This window comes from Syngnathus acus, chromosome 2 (genome assembly GCF_901709675.1).
Source record: "Syngnathus acus chromosome 2, fSynAcu1.2, whole genome shotgun sequence".
In the NCBI taxonomy this organism is placed as follows: Eukaryota; Metazoa; Chordata; class Actinopteri; order Syngnathiformes; family Syngnathidae; genus Syngnathus; species Syngnathus acus.
This window is the reverse complement of record NC_051088.1, coordinates 6,549,860-6,569,584: the sequence shown is the minus strand read 5'-3', so window position 1 is coordinate 6,569,584 and position 19,725 is coordinate 6,549,860. Positions and strand designations below refer to the sequence as shown.

The following is a 19,725-nucleotide window of genomic DNA, read 5'->3' as shown; positions in this document are numbered from 1 at the left end:
GCTCTTGATTTTATTTTAAATCACTGTCAACTGACTGTGATGGCATGACAGCAATTGTAGTGTGGCAAAGTTTCAGAAACCGAGGTCAAAAATCATATCAGATGTTCCACTCCATTCCATGTGACTTGATTATGAGGATGACATCGCCATCCCATCGCACATCTGTGGTGACGCAAAGCAGTGTTGCAACGGGTGCGTTGCCGTCAGCGCTGTAATGCAATGACACACTGATAATGCACAATGAGGCAGTCTGGCTGCTGGATGAATCATGTCAAGTAGTTAATAGTGACTGAGTATTGCTCTTGTCACTGACAAAGTGGGAAGATAACATTAAAACACGGTTTGTCGTGTATTTACCTGTCTCGCTTACATTTAGTACATTCACAAGTCTTTCTTTTAAGTCTCTCAAGACTCTTGCCTTCTGCCATCTGTGCTCCATATTTAAACACGTATGCTTGGTTGCACCGCATGTCCCAGCGGGGCCAAAATCACACGGCAGCACTGTGGGAATGCGGCGCCCTCTGGACCACGTCAACTGGCGGTGAATGACCCCTGCGAGAGTAAATGTCTGTGGGAAGCAGCTCGATCCCACTAAAAGATGTTGTCTCTTCTATTTATGGAGTTTTTTATTTATTTATTTATTTAAAAAGCACTTGTTTGTCTCAAACGTTTTAGTGTGTGAACTGCAGTTTAGATACTGCGGCTTGTTCCCGTCAATATTTGGTTATGAAATCTAGGCGTACCGTGTGATCCACAATCCATGATTATTTGGTTTTGTGACAGACTCCACCCATGTTGAATAAACAGGTCAATCAGGCTATCAGAAAATACAAAGAAGGGTAGAAGTTGAAGCTTCATTTTTCTAATCCATTCACAAATCCACTCAATGTGCTTCACAGGAGCACCAAAAAGTTATTTGCTAGCAAGCGCAACTAACATTCTCATGTTCTCACTCATCTTCCAGTGATGTTAGCAACCACTGAAAACTAAAAAGAAACCACTTTTGCTTTTCATTATTAGAAAAACAAATTAGGTTTGACATTATGATTCTTTTAGGTCTCATTTGTCTATCTCCCTCTGTAATATTCATGTGAACGACAACATTTAGATTGACCTCGACTGCGGCTTGAAGCCACAGGCATTCACTATAAACACACCCGAAACAGGAAGAGGCTCTGAAGGAACAGCTATTGGTAAATATAGAGCCACTTCAAATGAGAACACAACATAAGACGTTCTCTCTCAGCCATATTACTGAAAAAAAAAAGCTGAAAAAAACCCCAACGTAGATTGAACTTCGAGTGTGGTTGCTGTACAATGTAAACTATAGAGTCCTGTGGTTTCAGAATGATCATATGGACTCAACTTAGAAGTCTTGCAAAGGCAGAAAAATATAAAGTATTTTCTTTTGGAGTCCCCCAAATGCCCTTAAACAGTGTTTCACTGCCTTAATTTAGTCAAGGCACAAAAACTACATTAGAAAAGTTGCACAGTACTCCAAAATGTCACAAGAAATGTTATCTAGATAGTGAAATAATGATGATCATGTCTCAGTTTTCTTCAAAATTTGACGTTTATACTCTATGTGAAATCTGAGTATGTTTAGGTGACCACACAACTGATATATTGGTGGTAAGCTATGATTTACAGTGAAGCCCTGCGTATGCATGCTTACGATATACTGTAGAGTTGAATGTAACTGATCCTTCGTTGTTCATGAAAAAAACGTTTAGTATTTACTGTTTCTGAGCTCAGGCCATGACAAAGCGATGACACCATTGCTGTGGCACCATCTTGACTTCAAGAAAATATGTTGAAGTGATTTGGGTAGTTTTAGGCATACAATAATGAGTGCTTTGCTGCTATCTTGTGTCATCTATGGGCAATTACAAACCTTTTGTGGACTGTGCCGATTATGCGCGTGTTTACGCTTTTCCCCACAGGGCTGAGTCTCTCTTCCTTGCGAAATGTGTGGGCTTGTGGGTATTCTGTTAGTATTGATGGTCAATTAACACAAGTCAATTTGTACCTTCTATTGTTTTGAGGAAGAGCATTCAGTTGTTCAATTGTCATTATATGCCACTGACTTAGATTTATGAAAAAAGATTTGTTTGTGGTAATTAGCCAAGACAAATTTTTGGACCAATCAGTTACAGTGTGACTGAGAGTGAGGATGATTGTTTGTCCGTATGTGCCCTCTGATTGATTGGTGACAAGTCCTTGGTGTTGACAGAGGCAAGAGATAAGGACTGGGATAGATTACAATAGTATGGACGAATACATTATTTTTACTGCGCATATTATATTGAGAAACAACATCTTTTCTCATGTTGCAGTCAGTTCCATTTCTTCTTTGCAATCACTGATCCAGTTCAATGGTTAGCATCATCGTGTGCCCAAAAACCAATTGCGTCTCACCCCATAACTTACATTGTGATAATTTTCCAGAAAACTTTGGTTGCCAGGATCCACTCAAAACATGCTAAAAATTTTGTTTGGTGTCATTGGAGTGTCTGACAACCTCATGCTTTGTTGCTCTTAAACAGCTGCACTTTATCAGCACTCTGGCTTAGTGCTGTTTTACACAATCCAGCGCCGCTTCTCTTGCCTCCTCCTCCTCTCATTTCCTGTAGGCCCCTACTCTGTCCTTTTTGTCATTTAGCCTCCTCCACCAGTTGTCATTTGGACAAAGCAGAAAAACACAGGCAACATGATGATGACTTTTTTAACGTCACATCTAAAATCATTCTTCCTCAACCATTTTCCCAAGCCCAACTCCATCTACCATTCACGTGGGACCCTCCCCCACTTTGGTGAGCGCCCCGTGGCCTCATTCCAACCCCAAGCATCAGTTTCCTGTCTCTCTGTCCTCCTAACCTTCGTGAGTGGCGCCCACCCATTGCATTTATTTCAGTACCCTTCACCTATTATTTTGAATCCACTTCTCGGATACACCCAACTTGCCCAACATTCCATTCCACGTCACATAAAATGTACCGTAAATAATAAACTTCCATAGGGGGAAAAAAATTGAAATCCACACATTCCATACGTATTAGCAAGAGTCATGGACTGCATTAGCAAATTCTTTACGTTCAGAACTGCAGTCATGTTCTCCTTTGATTGTAAGGGATATAGTTACCCAACATTATACTTTTGAAGTGAATGCAGATGGTGCCCGTCATAGCTCTGTGGTAGAGTGGTCGTTTCCCAAACCCAGAGGTTGGAACTTTGATCCCCAGCCATTTTGACTAACATAATGCCCTTGAGCAAGACAATGAACCCCCAGTTGCTCCTGATACTGCAGCATCATCAGAAAATGAGGCAACAGTGTTTGAGTCCAAACGGTAAAAAGCGCTATACCTGTACAGCCCATCTGTCATGTACTAACGCAGCACAGATAGAAGAAGTTAAGGCTCCAGAGAAATTAAGTCATACAGACATTAAGTTGTCAAGTGTCCACCACTAGATGGTAGTGCTGGCGCACTGTAAGGTGTTGAGGACTAGCACTGTGTGTTTCAGCTTTTTTCAACTGGGTCACTGTGTTGTTTTATGTATAAAATACATGCAGTGTAGTTAGTAGTAGTAGGAGTAGTAGTAGGAATAATAATAATAACAATAATAATAATAATGATAATAATGATAATAATAATAATAATAATAGTAAGAGACAAAGACCACTTGCATCTTCTGGACAGGGATTAAAGGTCCTGGTGCCCATGATACAAAGCCTATTCGTCACACATCAAGAAAATACCTTTAAACTTCAAAAAGTATGAGTATGAAATAGTTCATTCATTCATTCGTTCGTTCGTCCGTTCATGTACTAATTCAACCATCTTCTGAACCGCTTATAAGTATTAATTAAAACAAGAGTAAAAAAGAAAAAAAAAAAAGTATATTGCAGGTTGAGTCACTCTCGAAGTGACGTCATGCCGCCGAAAGTGGCTGTGATGGCTATTTTTCACCACTCAAAATACACATCCAAATCTCAGCTAAATTGTTTATATTATCCCTGTAGTGTGTCTGAAATACTGTAAGCAGTGAAAGGTGGTGAGTAATCATGAAGGGAAGAAAATCATAATTTTCTAGTGATTCAGCGTTTGAACAGCAATTAGGACCACACATTCTGAGAACCACCCATACACACACACACACATGCATACTGCAGTACACATGTAGGGTATATCATGCATATAACGCAAGTGTTGTTAACCCGGCGAGACGATGTTAAAGTAAATGTGTCTATATAGTTGTGTATATTCAAGTAGTGCTGTTGTCCGCCCCAAAAGCAGCAGTGTGGCAGTATTTTTGTCCAAACACAACTTTTAGGTACTTTATCTGTATACAATGGGTCTGTATTTTCTACCTGTGCCTTGTTCGTTACAAGAGGTGTGCAACTCCCTTTAAGGGGGCATTTGACCCAATCCAGACTAGCCGCCTTTGCGCTCCCCAATGGAAAAGCGCAAAGAAGTAATGTCACGCCTCCAGTTACAAAGAGCTGCGTGTGGCCCCACCCGATTGCTGCAGCCCACCACCACCCACTACCACCACAGACTCTGAGGGTGGACCGGAGCAGAGCAAACAAGTGATCTCATTGCAGCAACAGTGAAAGAGTCCGGCCGTGTTCGTGGAAGTTTGCTTCGGCATGAGGGGCCCCCGTTGAAAGTTCAAGCATGTTTAGCAGCAAAGCAAGCAAGGTAAGCGCATTTTAAGTCCGATTGTTTTTCCCGATCCAACACTTGTGCGCGTGTGTGTGTTGGATGAGAGATGCGCACTTTGGATTGAGCGGCATGTTTTCCGCGTCAACTTGACGTCGGTTGAAGTTGCACAGATCACGTTGCTGAATTTATTCAATGCCCCTTGAAGATCGAGCCAATAAGTTCTCTCACAATGTGACTCCTTGTTGCGATAAACCTGATTCCAATGACATGCGCGTCTTCGGGAGGGGGGTCATATGATGCATTAAGCAGGCCGCCCCCACCTCTTCACCCCCTCGGGGTTACTGCGTCAGAGCAAGTCATTTGCTGTTAATGTCACACAGTTAATTCAAGGATTACAAGAAAACTCACCAGCGCATGGAGATGTGTGCGCGTTTGCGTGCGTGCGTGTGCGTGCACAATGTGTTTCCCAACCTCTTGCGCCAATTAGGTGCATCCTGCATTATAAAAAGATTGTCTAGTGAAAAGGCATTATTTCGTCTGCCGCTTTATCTCGCTGGCGTATATAGATTAAGTTAATTAATTGAACATCATTTCCTGACCAATGATGTCCAGTAAAATTATATATTCTCAGGAATCACTATGTTATTACATGTGCAAAATATGTAAACTCACCCAGAGTCCTATTTCATAATTGAAGCCAGACATGTTCCAAACATGTGGAATGCGGGAACGTTCATAGGAGTATGGTCCATTAATACGGGCAATACTGTATAAACCCATCTGGTGGCGCTTTTCATCTTTTGTTTTCAGGATGTACTTTATATTTAATACATATTCTAAAAGCTTGCATATACAGTAATGAAATATCTCAGCGACCTTAGAGGCTTAAAATTTTAGCCGTCATTTCTTTCATGTCTGTCTGCCTGACTCGGGTTCCTGTTCACAAATATGGACCTATTTTACATTTAATAGTTAAATTGAATGTCTTAAATTACACAGATTACCTGTGTATTAATTTTAGACGATAACATTTTTTTTATTTTCATGTTTGCCAGACTTCCTGTTCCCAGATGACTGTTATACAATTTAGTGGTTTAATTGGGGATAGACGCTTGTATTCTAAATGACAATTTACTGCTTGCTTGTGCTTTAGACAGTTTCGCTGTGAATGTGTGAATTACTTTCAAAGGATTTCTTGCTTATGTTTTGTTTTTACCAAGGTGCTAGGAATGTAAATTAGCTTTTTGCTAACGTCTGCACAAATACGCAGGTATTGTGTCCATTAATGTGCATTGTCCTTTTTAAATAAACAACCAAAGCAAAACAAAATTTTACTCTTGTGTGACCATTTGAGATGCAAACAGCATATCTGCCTAATCCACCTGCATCATGCCTCATTGTTTTTTGGTAAAAATGTTAGAAAGACCCATCTGTGCAAGATGTAAAGTACCCACAATGCATTTAGCATCTTCAGAATCCTAAAGTGTGGGATCCTCTTGACATCATGTCAAAAGCATATCAACATGATTAATGATTGTTGTTTGAGCTGGCTCCACATGATGACGCCTTGTCGGAGTCCCCATCCTGCTTGACAGCGTAAAGAACAACCAACAAGCTGATAACATTGTCTGCAGTGCCACCGACTTTTCCTCCATCAGTAGTGGTGCTGTCATTAGTAATATCTAAAACTAAATTTGATGCATGACACTGGCACAGAGGTTTTTATCAAAAACGTCAGGTTAAAAGTGGGAGTAAGTGAAAAGATTAATGATTTACAGAGGCATATCATGACTTTTTATGAGAAGGTTGTTGGGGGACATTTCACCACTGGAATAGCTGGAATACTACACCTTTCATTTGTGTCATTTTATATGAAATTGCTGTTTTGAAGGTGTGGTTCTGTCTCATGCAATTGAGTCACAGTTCACCCGCCCACTTCGACAGTGCCAATGGGCTTTTGTTACTGTTGTGAGTGGGAGAAGGAGGGTGTAGGCTTGTGGGTTCTGACTAGAGTGGCTTCTTGTTTTCAAATAGCCCAGAGTTTCAAGAGAAATGCAAGTAATATTTGAACAGAGAAAGCCAGAATTGTTTACTTGTGGAGGCAGGATAAACTGAGTCACCAAATGCTGCTTGCCAATTCGTGTGCTAAGCTACGCAAGTTGGCTGACGGAAACTAACACTGCAGCTCTGCTTACCTTATGGCTTTGACATTATAGTGCTTCCATGTTGTGTGCTTGGAAACGGTGGCTCTATAAATGGGCAGATAAAAGAATGACTTGCTTGTTTAATTGCACATGACAGGCGGCGGGGGGGGGGGGGGGGGGGGGGGGGTGGGGGTGGCGCTCCAACTACAAGCGATTGAAAGATCAAATCTCCGTGATATGTATCCTTTAAAATAGCTTATGCTGTAGATCATGTACACCAACAGCTGTTTTGCTCCAAGCTGACTGATGCCTGGGCTGGATGATGCCACTGGGCCCACTTCAGTGCACATGCTTAGCATTTTTAAAGAAAACCAGATGTTGTATTTTGATGGCAAACATGAACAAATGAAGCTGGGATGTCAGTGCTGGTCCTTTGAGACCATTTCTCTCTTTGTGTGTGTGTGTGTGTGTGTGCGTGCGTGTGTGTGTGCGTGTATGCGCATGTGTGTGTGTGTGTGTGTGTGTGTTGCTGCTAACAGCAGGACTCCCGAAGAGCGGAAGTACGCCGTGGCGGTGCACTGACCTCACCTCAGGAACAGGCACTCTCTGTTCCCTTCCCTGCCTGTCCCACCCAATGGACACGGAAACAAACACGCACACACATATACACACACACGCACACACACACATGCAACAACACACACAAACACAAATTAACACGCATGTAATAACTGGAATGGATGCCAGTAAATGATGCTGGCATCCTGATAGCAACACATGTGACAGAATTTCAATGGTGGGTGGGTCTTACATAAGCATGATATAACAAACAAGCCAATGAATGGTCACATTTTTCAACAGGGAAACTGTTGTTTTAGGTAGACTTCTTTCCATTTAATGTACAAAACTCTGTTTAATATTCTGATGTTCTGTCGAATTCCAATTCCTTGGGAATGTACTACCTCCAATCTGCACTGACTATAAAATAATCTGTGATTCTTATCATGCTGTACATTCTCTCAAGGTATCTTGTCAGTCCCTCACAAGTGTCTAACTTCTAAACCATTGGCATAAAGACTATCGATTCTGGATGCTATGTGATGCAAAGTGCCATTGACTCGCGATCAGTCCAGGGTGTCGTCCGATTTTCTTCCAAAGTCAGATTAGGTAGGGTCCACATGCAACAGGACAGATGGTACAGAAACTGAATGTATGGATGGAAAATAAAAATAGACCCAACCCTTTGCACCCTGCCCTTTAAGTGACCAGAAGCGTACCTCTTTTTGAAGACACAAGTGTGTGTCTTGTGTCATTGTCACTGACCCTGTGTGGCCTAACCTGAGGCCATGGTACCCAGTTCTGTCGGTCATGCACCCCTCCCACACAGCAGCCACCCTTGTCCCACTATGAGGTTATATTTAGAAAGTAAGAACGAGGGAAGACGCAAGGAAGCGTCCAGGGGTGGAGCACACCAATGACCTTCTCTGTGTCGATGCATCTGTTTATTCGTGTGCATGCGTGCACCTTGCCTTCTGTGTGCCTCACTTGTACATGTGCACAGCCCCTCCTTCACTCAATCCTGCCACTGTTTGGCAACTGGCGAGCAAAAGGAAGAATTTCGGGTTAGACAGCATCTCTTTGACTTAAACATCTCTGCTTCGTCACGCTGCTTGGGGAACTGAACAGTTAGGAAAAAAGAGCCTCTTGTGTGTGTGTGTATATGTGTGTGCGTGTGTGTGTGTGTGCGCGTGTGTGTGTGTGTGCGTGCGTACGTGCGTGTGTGTGTGTGTAGCATATGTTGTTGAGGGGCCGTGGTCTGTCCTGGCATATGGTGTGCTGCTGTGACGGGAATACGAAGAATTTCTACTGACTATTTACCAAAAGAGTCCTCGGCACAAAAGTTCTTCTCTTATGGATTTGGAAGTGCTGTTTTGGTGGGGCATTAACTAGATGCTACATTATTCTTTAGTCTTATGTCCTTTGTTAATGTAATCTGAGTCTAATAATAATAATAATCAACGTTTTCATTGAGTGGCACAGAGTGCAAATGTAGATTAGTATCAGATGTGGGATGATGCATTGTAGCTTGCTGAAAAAGATGTGCAGTGATGCTGCATGTTCGTGTCTATTACTACAAAGATCCCAAATAGCAGACAGATATTGTCTGGGTTATTGTGGTTGTGCGTTCACATTGTGGGTCAATAGTTTCATCTGCCTCATTTTGGATGTGTTCTATTTGCCAGCAGCAACAATCTAACCAGAAAGTTAGATTATCTCAGTATTATATACTACTATAGGATATACTATACTACTATAGTACTATAGTATTATCTCAGAGTGAGGAAGATGTTTTTTAGCTATTCCAGTTGTGACAGTAATTACTATCCTGGGGCCCGGCTTGTTTCTAAATCCTTATCCGCTCACACTGTACCGACTGTTTTCTGTTTCTTCTGCTCTAATCCTTCCAGAAAGTTATTAAAATGCTCAAATGTTTGGATCATTTATAGATCACGTTCAAACTAGTGATGGTGTTGCTGCCCTAAAGTAAGAAGAATAACTCTCGATCTTAATGGTCTATATAAAAGGGTGCAGGGCAGTGCATTGTATGGCCTGCTTGCCACATGTGGCTCCCTTAGTGCTTTAACCCAGTGCATCAAGCATTTACTGTAAAAGGCCATTTTGTTATATTCATTTGCCACTTCCTCCCACTCCCCCAAAATTGATAAAGATGACATTTCAAAACATGATATGAGAACGGAGCCAGTGTTTTGCGAGCGAGCAGGCTGTTTCGGATTTCATTTGAATAATTTTGTAAGTAATTTGGAATCTGACAGAATCTGTGAATATTAGTTCCGTACTGTTACTAGAGCATCCCCAATTTCCAACCTCAAGTCTCTCATAAAAGCATACATGAGGCTTACCATATCTTAAAGTTAGCACACTGTTGCTGTTAGCAAAACCACACTGGTGAAATAAACATTTACAATAAGTGTTTGGCAGCATTCTTGTGTTTGAGAGGCATCAAGAGCACAATATATACCCCAACCACAGGCAGCCATAGTAATCGTGACCAGTAATCGTTTTTTTTTTTTTTTTTTTTTTTTTTCTACCATCATGTCTGTGACATTACACCAAGTAAAGAAAAGTCAAATTTCAGTTTTTTAAATGACTGATAATTATGCCTAAATTTCTACCATGTCTATTTCGGAATCTACTTGGAATATTATGTAAATTACATCAGATGTTCTTCCTCAGAAATAGTCTACCCCACATAGCATCTCAAATCAAATCAATTCAAATCAAATCAATCAAATCAATCTTTATTTGCCAAGTTTGAGCATGCCACACAAGGAATTTGACTCCGGTACATCTCGGCCTCTGTTCAACATTTAGGCAGGTAACAACATTCAGGACATGTGCAAAAATTGACAATTATTCTCAAACATCCCCTGATCTTGTAATAGTGACAGAGAAGAATTCAAGCCATTTACTTTGTTGCTCTGTCTTGGTCAAATAACATGTGGGGGTTGTTTATGGTGAAAACGTAAGAAAAAGATTGTTTTTCACTTGTACTATACTCCTTGCAAATTAGCATGCATTATTGATTTGATCAAAGTGAAGATCCCATTAGAAATCCTTCTACAAGCATGGCCAGATATTAAATGAGTGGTGTCACTTTTCCCTTCACAACAGTTTACATAACTGATCCAACCAGTGTGCCTACGACTTTAAACAGTTCTTTCAGTCAGACAATGAAGATTATTTTACCCGCTTTACATGTTTCGGCTACTTCCTGTAGCCTTCCTCATAAGCGTCAAGAATCTTCCTGAACTGTTTAAATAGTAAACTTAAGATGACAGTATGAACCTTCACAAACCAGTGTGCCTACTGCTCACTTTCTATCCACTTGTACTAAGAGCAACTGAACACAGCCGGTCGTGGGCAATGCCAACAAGCAGGCAGCTGTCCAAACAATGACCAGCCTCGAGAGCTGAGTTGGAGCATCAGGATCATGGAAGAAAGTACGCAAACAACTTGGTGTCTTTGTTACCAAGGAGTTACCACAGAGGAAAAAAACCTCCCTGTTGCAAAAGAAGACGAGTTAAAAAGATGTTTCATGTACAAAGAGACGATGCGCCTTCGCTTCTGGATACCTGCCCTGGAAAAATCTTCTTTTCACAAATGCTCCCCATCCTTTGCTCTCTAAGCATGCACACTATCTGCACACAGCTTGTAGCCATGAGAGTTCTCATGTGCAGTTTTGCTGTGTCACGCCAGGGGCGACCATCATAGGCTGTGGTTTTCATGTCTGCCTCAAGATTCTGTTGTTAAAGGTTAGAAACTTGGAGCTCAGCTTCCTGTGTGGCGTGAGCGTGTTCTCCTTGTGCTTGTGTTACTCAAGCCTTCTCCCACATCCCCAAAACATGCATGATAGGTACATCGAAGACACACACGCACGCACAAACACACACACGCAGGCACACACACACACACGCAGTTAGGATTAGGTTGTGGTATGAGCGGGAACCATGGGGATTATTTAAGATTTAACTGTTATACAACCAAAGGTAAAACAGGCAAAAGCAGTTATGGGTAAATGCGGTTACAAATTAATTCCAATCTGAACTGAAAATCCCGGTTAATTTTTTTGATTACATTTCAGTAATCAAATCCTAGTGGAATAGTCCCTGAGTGAAATTTTAGGATAGAAAATTAATATTTTTTTTGAATGACCAGAAACTTCTTGATATAGTCTGATGAATGTGCTTTTTATTTGATATTCACATTTATAAAATGATGTTGGAAGTTGTTGTATCACTCTTGAAGAGACTTTTTTCTCTTTAGTGGAATGTACGTATTTCCTATTTTTTAACAGTGCATCTTACATCAACCTTATTCAGGGCTCTGTGAGCAAAACGATCACAAGTGCTACCTCTTTGTCAGAGTGTGCGAGTGAAAAGTTCATCTGGTCGCCTTGGTGTCCAAATATTATAATGATCCCACCAACACAAGCACTGTCTTAGACCTTGTGATTAAAAGTCACCCTCTTCTTTAGTCTTTTGCAGTTTCCCCTTCATTGACTTGCATGTGAACCGCAGATGTGCTCGCATGCACATCGGTCCCCGAGTCCCCATCAAAAAATCAAATAGCAACCCCACAAAGACAGAAAAGAGTGCAACTAACTTAGAAATTCAGTTTTTCTTGATGTATGCCAGCGGCTCTTCTGACTGTCCTTTGTTTTTGTTTGAGCAGTCCGGGAAGGGGGAGCCTCATGTCTTCAAGGAGAAGACCTTCAAGAAGCGGCGTCAGTGTACCGTGTGTCACCAGAATGTGGACAACGTGGGCTCCTTCTGCCGAGGTAATGTTGGCCTTTTATAAACTGATGCGTGCTGGAATGAGTCCATTTTGAAGGAATGGGCGAAGGGTTCTGTTTTAACTTGTCAACATCATGAGACCACATGGAGGCATTGTAAAAGATCACCATTAACCAAAGTCACAGTGCATAAGGAGACGCTCATTAAACACTTAGGTCATTCTGTGTAGCCTGACGGTACACGGACAAGAGTCAACAACTTGAGTTTGTTTTCATCTATTAATTCAGACGGAATTCCAATTTTCAGGGCTACATTCACTAGCTTTGTAATATGACACGACATTAAGATTAAAGATTAAAGTCCCAATGATCGTCACACACACACCTGGGTGTGGTGAAATTTGTCCTCTGCATTTAACCCATCCCCGTGTGATTTTAATCCATCCCCTGGGGGAGAGGGTTAGGGTTAGGGTGAACTTTTTTTGTGAATTTGTATTTGACCAATGGCGCAAAAGTATGACTGTGTTCTTCTTATTTTGTCTTTCTGTGTCTCCCCTTTCGCTTCTCAGTATGCAAGACAGTCACTCACAGGAAGTGCGAAAGCAAGGTAAGATACACAGTGGCAAAGTTAATCTTGGAACTTGTGTGTGGGTGCCTGGGTGTGTGTGTGAACCTTAAAAGTCACACCATTTTTTTGTGAATATGTAATGTCAATGAGCATGGTAGATGCATTATTTGCACAGTAAAGTGTTAAAATATAGCGCATTGAGTGCAGAAGTCTTGAGATGCGTGCTCATGGAGTAGCCGCCCTGTCACATTCCTCAGAAGGAGCAGCAGGCTCGTTCCAAAAGCCGTCCTGCTGCCTCTGTGAAAGGCTCATTGATGGAGTGATGCTCTAATGAATAGACAGAGTTGAGTTGGGGAGTGTGTGTGCGCACGTGTGTGTGTGTGCGTGTGTGTGTGGGGCAACCCTTCTTGGATTGGGTAAATAGAGGCTGGTTGAAAGTCAAAGTAAAAAAAACTCCAGCATCCTCTGTCATTTCTTTTAGCTGGACTGAGGAATCCTTCACAATCGACAGAAAAGACATCATTATTCATAAAGGGTGTCAAAAAGTGAGCATGTTTCTCTCGCTCTTTAGTTTAATTTTGCGCTTTGTTTTTAAAAAAAAAAAAATTCTCTTGAGTTGTGATCATAATCTTGTTTGCCATACATCCACGCAAAATGTCTTCATGGGTACATAATTTCAATTATTCTCTCTAGAAAGTTGTGGGGATTTACATATTGATACATTTTATTGACTCAACTCTGTTCTAATTTTCTTCAACTGCGAGCTATTGGAAGGGTGAAACCTTTGCACTCATGGCAGGATAGCTTGGCTTAAAGTGTACCTCTGGAGATTACATATTGTTGGAGAAATGGAGCAATATTGTAAAGTTTGGTCAATATCTGGTGTTCCCATTTTTGTGTCTAGTCTTGTATTTGCCAAAATAATCCCCCTCTCTCTCTAGCATCGAATGCACGGCACCATGTTGGGAACGGATGAGGTCATGTCATTGATGTGGTATAAATATTTCACTCCTCTTCTATCATTCTTTCCCCAATTCTTTGCCCACCATGTCGACAGACAGCCTGCAGCTGGCTCATCTCTATTCCCGTGAATTAACACAACTTTATTTTGGTCATGTTTCTCTTCTGAGAACAGACCCTCCTTATCTTGATCCCAAGTGGAAAATTGGCGTCCAGTGGGCTTGCTGCATGAGGCCCAGGGGCAAAGATGTGGAGAGAAGTTTGGAACAAGACAATGAGAGAAACGGGGAGGAGGGAAGAATGGAACAGTAGGAGAAGGAAGGATTAAGTTTTGTGAAATGCAACCTTTGACAAGATGACTGGCTCATCTGTATAATTGGCAAAGAGTGGGAATTTCCGCTGACCTAACAGAAAACCTCACCAAAACCTCTTTTTCAATGCCTGTAAAAAGAAAGGAGCAACGTGTGCCTATTCTTTTCAGTGTCATTATTATGTATAAACGTCACAGACGCAAATCAGGGCGCAAATTCATCCTGGCAATGCCAACTTTGTGTAAGAGGGTCGGGATGGAAAAGTTGATATTAACACTTGGCACTCAAGTTTCTCACCTAAGTGCATTGAAAGCTAACAAGTATCATATGCATTTACACAAGATTCAGAAAAAATGCAAAAGTAAACAGTGTATATGAGAAACAAAAGTTGAAAAGTTCCAAGCCAACTAGATCAGCACAGCAGGATTAAAGAGGCCATTGATTGCCATTCAACATCACAAGTTCAGACTGTAGATGTCAGAGTCACATGCTTATTGACTGACTAAGTACAGTAACTTATCAAGGTATAAGAAAAAAAACATCCCTATTAATGTAATGTGTATCTTAACACCACACAGGACGTGAACATATTGTAAGAGACCAAACAGCACTTTTTGATGCTTTAATGGAGAACATAATTAGCAGAACTTGCAGAGCATCCGCCATGTTTGCAGAGCTTATACTTGGCATTGTGCTCATTCTTCTCAAGTATCCCCATAGGTTGTTGTTTTGTTTTAGTTCCTCTTGTTTTAATTTCAACAATATAACAGTAAACATATTAGTTTTGTCTTTACGTATAAAAATACGTACAAGTGAATTTCAAAATATTGCCTGAAATTTGTTGTACCGGCACAGTATCCATGTAATTACAATTCCTGCTGCCCGTTTTTGCATCCTTTATGTGCATTTGTCTTGGAAATCCTCTAAATTACTGAACATGAGGAGCTACATTTGACAAGTGTTGCATTCAAACAGTTTTATATGAAAAAAGTAGATCCCAACCGTGTACGTCGGCTAACAGTCTCTTCTTTTACTGTCAACGTGAGAACACTAGCCACAAGTGCCATTACTTGTTGCTAGGCAGAGTTCATGTGGCTCCTTTGTAATTGCCCCATAAAACAATGGAAATGAAAGGTCACATCCACGAGGTTGTTTTAGTGCTCATACAGACACACATTTGGAAATAACACCATAAACATGAGGTACAATATAAAGAAAACTAACTGCATACCACAGGAGGTGCATACTACACAAATCTGTCTCACATATCCCATGTGAGAGCTTTTAGTATGCACCTCAAATGAATTATCACATTGTATCAAACAGAACCAAAAAGCAAAGTAGTGTGATGGGAAGTGGTAAGAGCTCCAGTTGCAACATAATCCTTCTGACCCCGATGATTAGGGTGCTTGTGGTTACACGTCTTCCCAAATCTAGTCAAAGAGACGCTAGCTGGGAGAGAATGCAGGAAATGGAGCCCTGACCCTTTACTAGAAAGCTCGAACGCAGAGGTGAGGAAGCAATGAAGCTACGGCTAGAATAGAAAACATGCTTGATGTACAGTCTTGTGTTTTCCCATCATGCAGCTGAGCCAACACCCCCGCCTCCATGTCCCACTGGATTTCTTGTGCAGGTCAAATAATACCTCTGCTGTGATGTAATCTGTGATTCTTTGCCCCTTCTTACTGTTGAAACATGAGGGACATTTTACTTACGTAGTGGTTTTATTGGCCATTTTATGGTTAACAAATCCCTCTATGAATCTTACTAACATCCATCTTGTATTTTATTTCTCAGCAAGGAAACTTGGGAGTCCAGTTGAGGTATCACCCGTGATAGTTTACTTTACGTGGCCTTGAATGCAGCCCCTCCTGCAGCTGGCCATGTTCCCCCGACCATTTATTCCTGTTAGTCATGTGAGTGAGTCATTTAGGATAACACAAACAAAATGTAATGGAGCAGGGATCTAATGCGTGTCTCTGCTGATGATCAACCAGCAGAGACAACTGTGCTATCACAAACATGCCTGGTAATTGCAGAGATAGGATGACTTGTGTGTTTGTGTATTCCAATTTACTTTCGGTAAAAGCTAGACAGACTACTCCCTTCACTTGTCGCGTAACGGAACAGACAACCTTTCACACTCATATCCACTTTGTCACTGAGTGGGAACCTGCATTGAATGAATCATTGCATCATCATCAGTGACATGACGTTTAATATACTGCAAGTAAATATGGTCCTGAAAATATTTTAGGGGCAACCTCATCAGAACCATGTAGTGCTTTATGTTCTCTAGCCAAAAGTCTTTGAAATGGGCCAAACCCCAACTAACCGAATTGGCATATAGCTCATTAAAAAAAAAAAACAGTAATAAATTACACTAGTGTTATACAAAAAATCATTCTTTAAACACGGTTCAGGCTGATGAGAGCTACAGCTGTGGAAAAGGAGATGTGGGGGTGTGGGGATTTTTGCAAGTGTGGCTATCTGAATGTTCTTATCGAGATCAGGACCAGGAACAGATGTCATGGACGGCAGCTGAAGTGCAAATGTTAGAGAGGGAGGAAAGGAGTGAGAAGCTTGTTTGCTTCATCGACTGTTTACGTTGTTGATCCCGACCGATTCTTGTCTTCCTGTTTTGTTTTATTGAGCGATGTTTGTTTATGTACCGTCTTTTCAGCTTTGAGTCCTTGTTTGGCTAGGGTAACGCCAGTCATATGGGAAAGCTGATGTTTTCATCAGTTTGTGCTTTGTGTGTGTGGCCTTCTACACGCTCACGCGGCAGTGAACGCTCATGTGCAAGCAGGAACATGTGTGCATTCTTGTTTTTTGGACCTCCATCCGCATGCTCGCTGTGGGCATTTCTCTTTATGTGTGCGCTGACCCAGCCAACTCTGTAACACGGAACTGCGTTAACGCTCCACCTCGGGGACCCGTGTGACCTCGGCCTTCCTCTCAGCTGCTCAGAGTGAGAACGAAGCACACAGAGGTTGATTTCTTTCCTTTTCGGAGCCAAAGGATAGTGTGAGAACAAGAGTTGAACACAGACGGAAACATGCAGAACTGTGTGAACAAGTCTTTGTTAGCTGGCCTCACATATCCGATAAAGCACCTCCCAGCCAGTGTGGTATGACTAAAAGGGTATCTTGGCTCAATAAAAGTTGTGAAATGCCCCCAGGTATATGTTTTTCCTTCATACGTGTTGGTTTTGCTTAGCCATGGCCTTGAAGTCGTCCTGTGTTGCTCTGGGTGCTCTTTTTTCCCGGCACGCCACCTTGACATGCTTATTAGACTTATGAGGTGCGCTTTGAAGGCTTGGCCAGGTCACTCTTGGTGCTGTTGTAAAATGATTCCTTCCTGTTTTTCACCAAGGCACTGCTGTAGATTTGCCTACCCTTTAGGGGCCACTATCTTATGTAAGAATGTCATTTTTTCATTTTTTTACTCTGTTTGGAAAGTATTATAATATCGTTTATAATACCATGTAACTGGCTGAGCACAATCTACTTCTGGATGCTGACTAACCTCTGACTGAGTCATTTTTCAAAAGTAAAAATTCCCCATTGAATGAATCCCTTCCATAGTCAAAATGTCAAATTAAGCACCACTGATAATGAGACGATAACACATTCTTCTTACACCGGTGTAATGATTCATCATGATTAACAAATGACATTTAGTTTATGGTGCGTCCATTTTTTTTAATTTTGTTGAAGTAACTGAAAAGCTCATGTTTTTGGGATTTGCGACAATAAATGGAAAGAACATGACTTGCAAAACGTCTCATGGGCCAAATTTAGGCGCAGCGCTTACACTGAAGTAGAGTTTGTGCTTCATCTTGATAATCGCTGGCATTTGTAGTGCATTACATCTGCCATGTCTGTAGCCTTATATAGCTTGTGTCACATCTGTTCCCCCGCCGTTGTTCTCTCAATCATGCCCACAATTCGCGGATCTTATTGCAAGTCAAACCTCACCGCGGTTTGTGCACATCACAGCTCGCTTTCTGATGATGGCGAAGATGAAAGCCCGCAGGGGTCACAGCCCCTCTGACTCTCATTGCAGATTTGGTGCAGCTTTCATCAGTGTGCTGTGATTGGCCTTCCCTAAGGAGTTGAAGGAATGGCGAGGCAATTAGGCCTCAGGCCAGTCATCAAAGCAAATTCCGCGCTCTTCTGAGGATGGTGACAGGGACTGGTCGGGGACCAAGAAATTTATACAAGTACTCATTTCTTAACAGTGTCAAGCTTAGGAGGATTTGTTGTTCTCTTTTTTTGGCTACGACATACGCTTCTTTTTACCTGGAAGAAAGACAAGATGAAAAGTTAAGTGTGAAAACCCACAGTGTCATTAACATCAAATTTAAATTATTGATTCATTTATTCATTATTAGGAAATAAAATAAACGCAACGTAACTCTGGTGTAGCACCAAATCCGAGTATGATGTGATTAGCTTAACATAAGGCACAGAAGTGACAAGAAAAGCTTGGCTGGCTTGGTTCATATGAAAGCCAAAACCTTTTCAGTTCGAACTGAGCTAAAAAATAATCTAAAGTATTGAGTGTAGTTATAGAAAACTCAAAAATCAATATATTAAAAGCAGCACTTCATCTCCTTATTCCAAAGGTTGACTTTTTTGTCAAAAGCTCACATTACCTTTAAATTTGGGTCAGTTCTTACATGTTTTGAAACCAGTTTATTCTTTAACATTATATTTTACAAGTTGGGGCTGTTTTTTTTCTTTACATAATACATTAAACTCTTGAGTTTTAAGTACCACTGTACTTTGAAAAGTTTGACCAAACGTGAAAGGCTCGAGGAAGTTAAAGGGAGAGGAAAGAATTTTTTTCCCCCTTGGTTTGGAAATGATTTAAAGAACGAGGAAGGAAGTATTTGACGGAGAGAGGGTGATGGGGAGGTGCTGTGAAAAGAGGAAAAGTGGAGGGGAGGGGTAGATGTCGGGAAAAGGTTGGGCACATTAAACGGAAAGGGTTGAGTGATAAGACATTCGAATTTTGAAGAAAGTACGACCTTAAATGAAGAGACACATAAAGGCATACAAAGAGAAGAGGATGGGTGGAGGACTATTAGCAGGAAGTTCCTGCGTAAGCATTGGCTTGAGGAGATGGAATCTGGTGTGATGTTTTTGTTGTGGTTTAGCGGCCACCCTCTTGCCTGGCCCTTTCACAGGGCACCCGCGGAGAACAACATTACGTTTCTGGCTCTTTAAAAAAAAAAAGAAAAAGGCAGTACAAAAGGTGAATCAAGGGTGACACGGGTAAATCCCGACCCGAGTATAGCCCAATTCACGCTGCAGGGTGTACGCACTGGATAGCTGTAGTCATAACAACTAGAAATTTGAAACACCTTGAACTGCATCCATGTGGCCTCCTTCCAGGCTCGGCTGAGGGAGGAGAAATTCTTCTTGTATCGAGAAAGGAGCTTGGATTGCTGCAGTTCCCAGCTATTCCACCAATTCATAATGAGAGGATTGACTGCAACCAAACATGAATGTTTGATTTTTGTTATGATTTTGTTTTTGTGAAGTGTGAATTGTTTAGAACGTCAGATGGCTGGAATGTGCAAAAGGTGGCTAATGAAAAGACAGGCAAAGTCAAGTTCAGAAGGAATTGTGAGCAGGAGAGAAATTCAATCGCATACTTTGTAATACAATACAATAGAATAGAATAGAATAGAATAGAATACAATACAATACAATACAATACAATACAATACAACTTTATTTATGTAGCGCATTTT

At 41.3% G+C, this 19,725-nt stretch overlaps 1 protein-coding gene across 4 annotated transcripts in view; it reads left to right on the top strand.

The window, feature by feature from the left end:
- Positions 1-19,725, top strand: part of tns2a (tensin 2a) — a 40,937-nt gene that overhangs the window by 1,707 nt on the left and 19,505 nt on the right. For 3 of the 4 annotated variants that reach the window (XM_037246023.1, XM_037246022.1, XM_037246024.1), the window contains exons 2-3: positions 12,062-12,167; positions 12,692-12,729. In XM_037246023.1, coding sequence (XP_037101918.1) covers positions 12,062-12,167; positions 12,692-12,729 — 144 coding nt within the window. Of the gene's footprint in view, positions 1-4,536; positions 4,701-12,061; positions 12,168-12,691; positions 12,730-19,725 lie in introns of those variants that run through there. The other variant, XM_037246025.1, reaches the window with a different exon arrangement.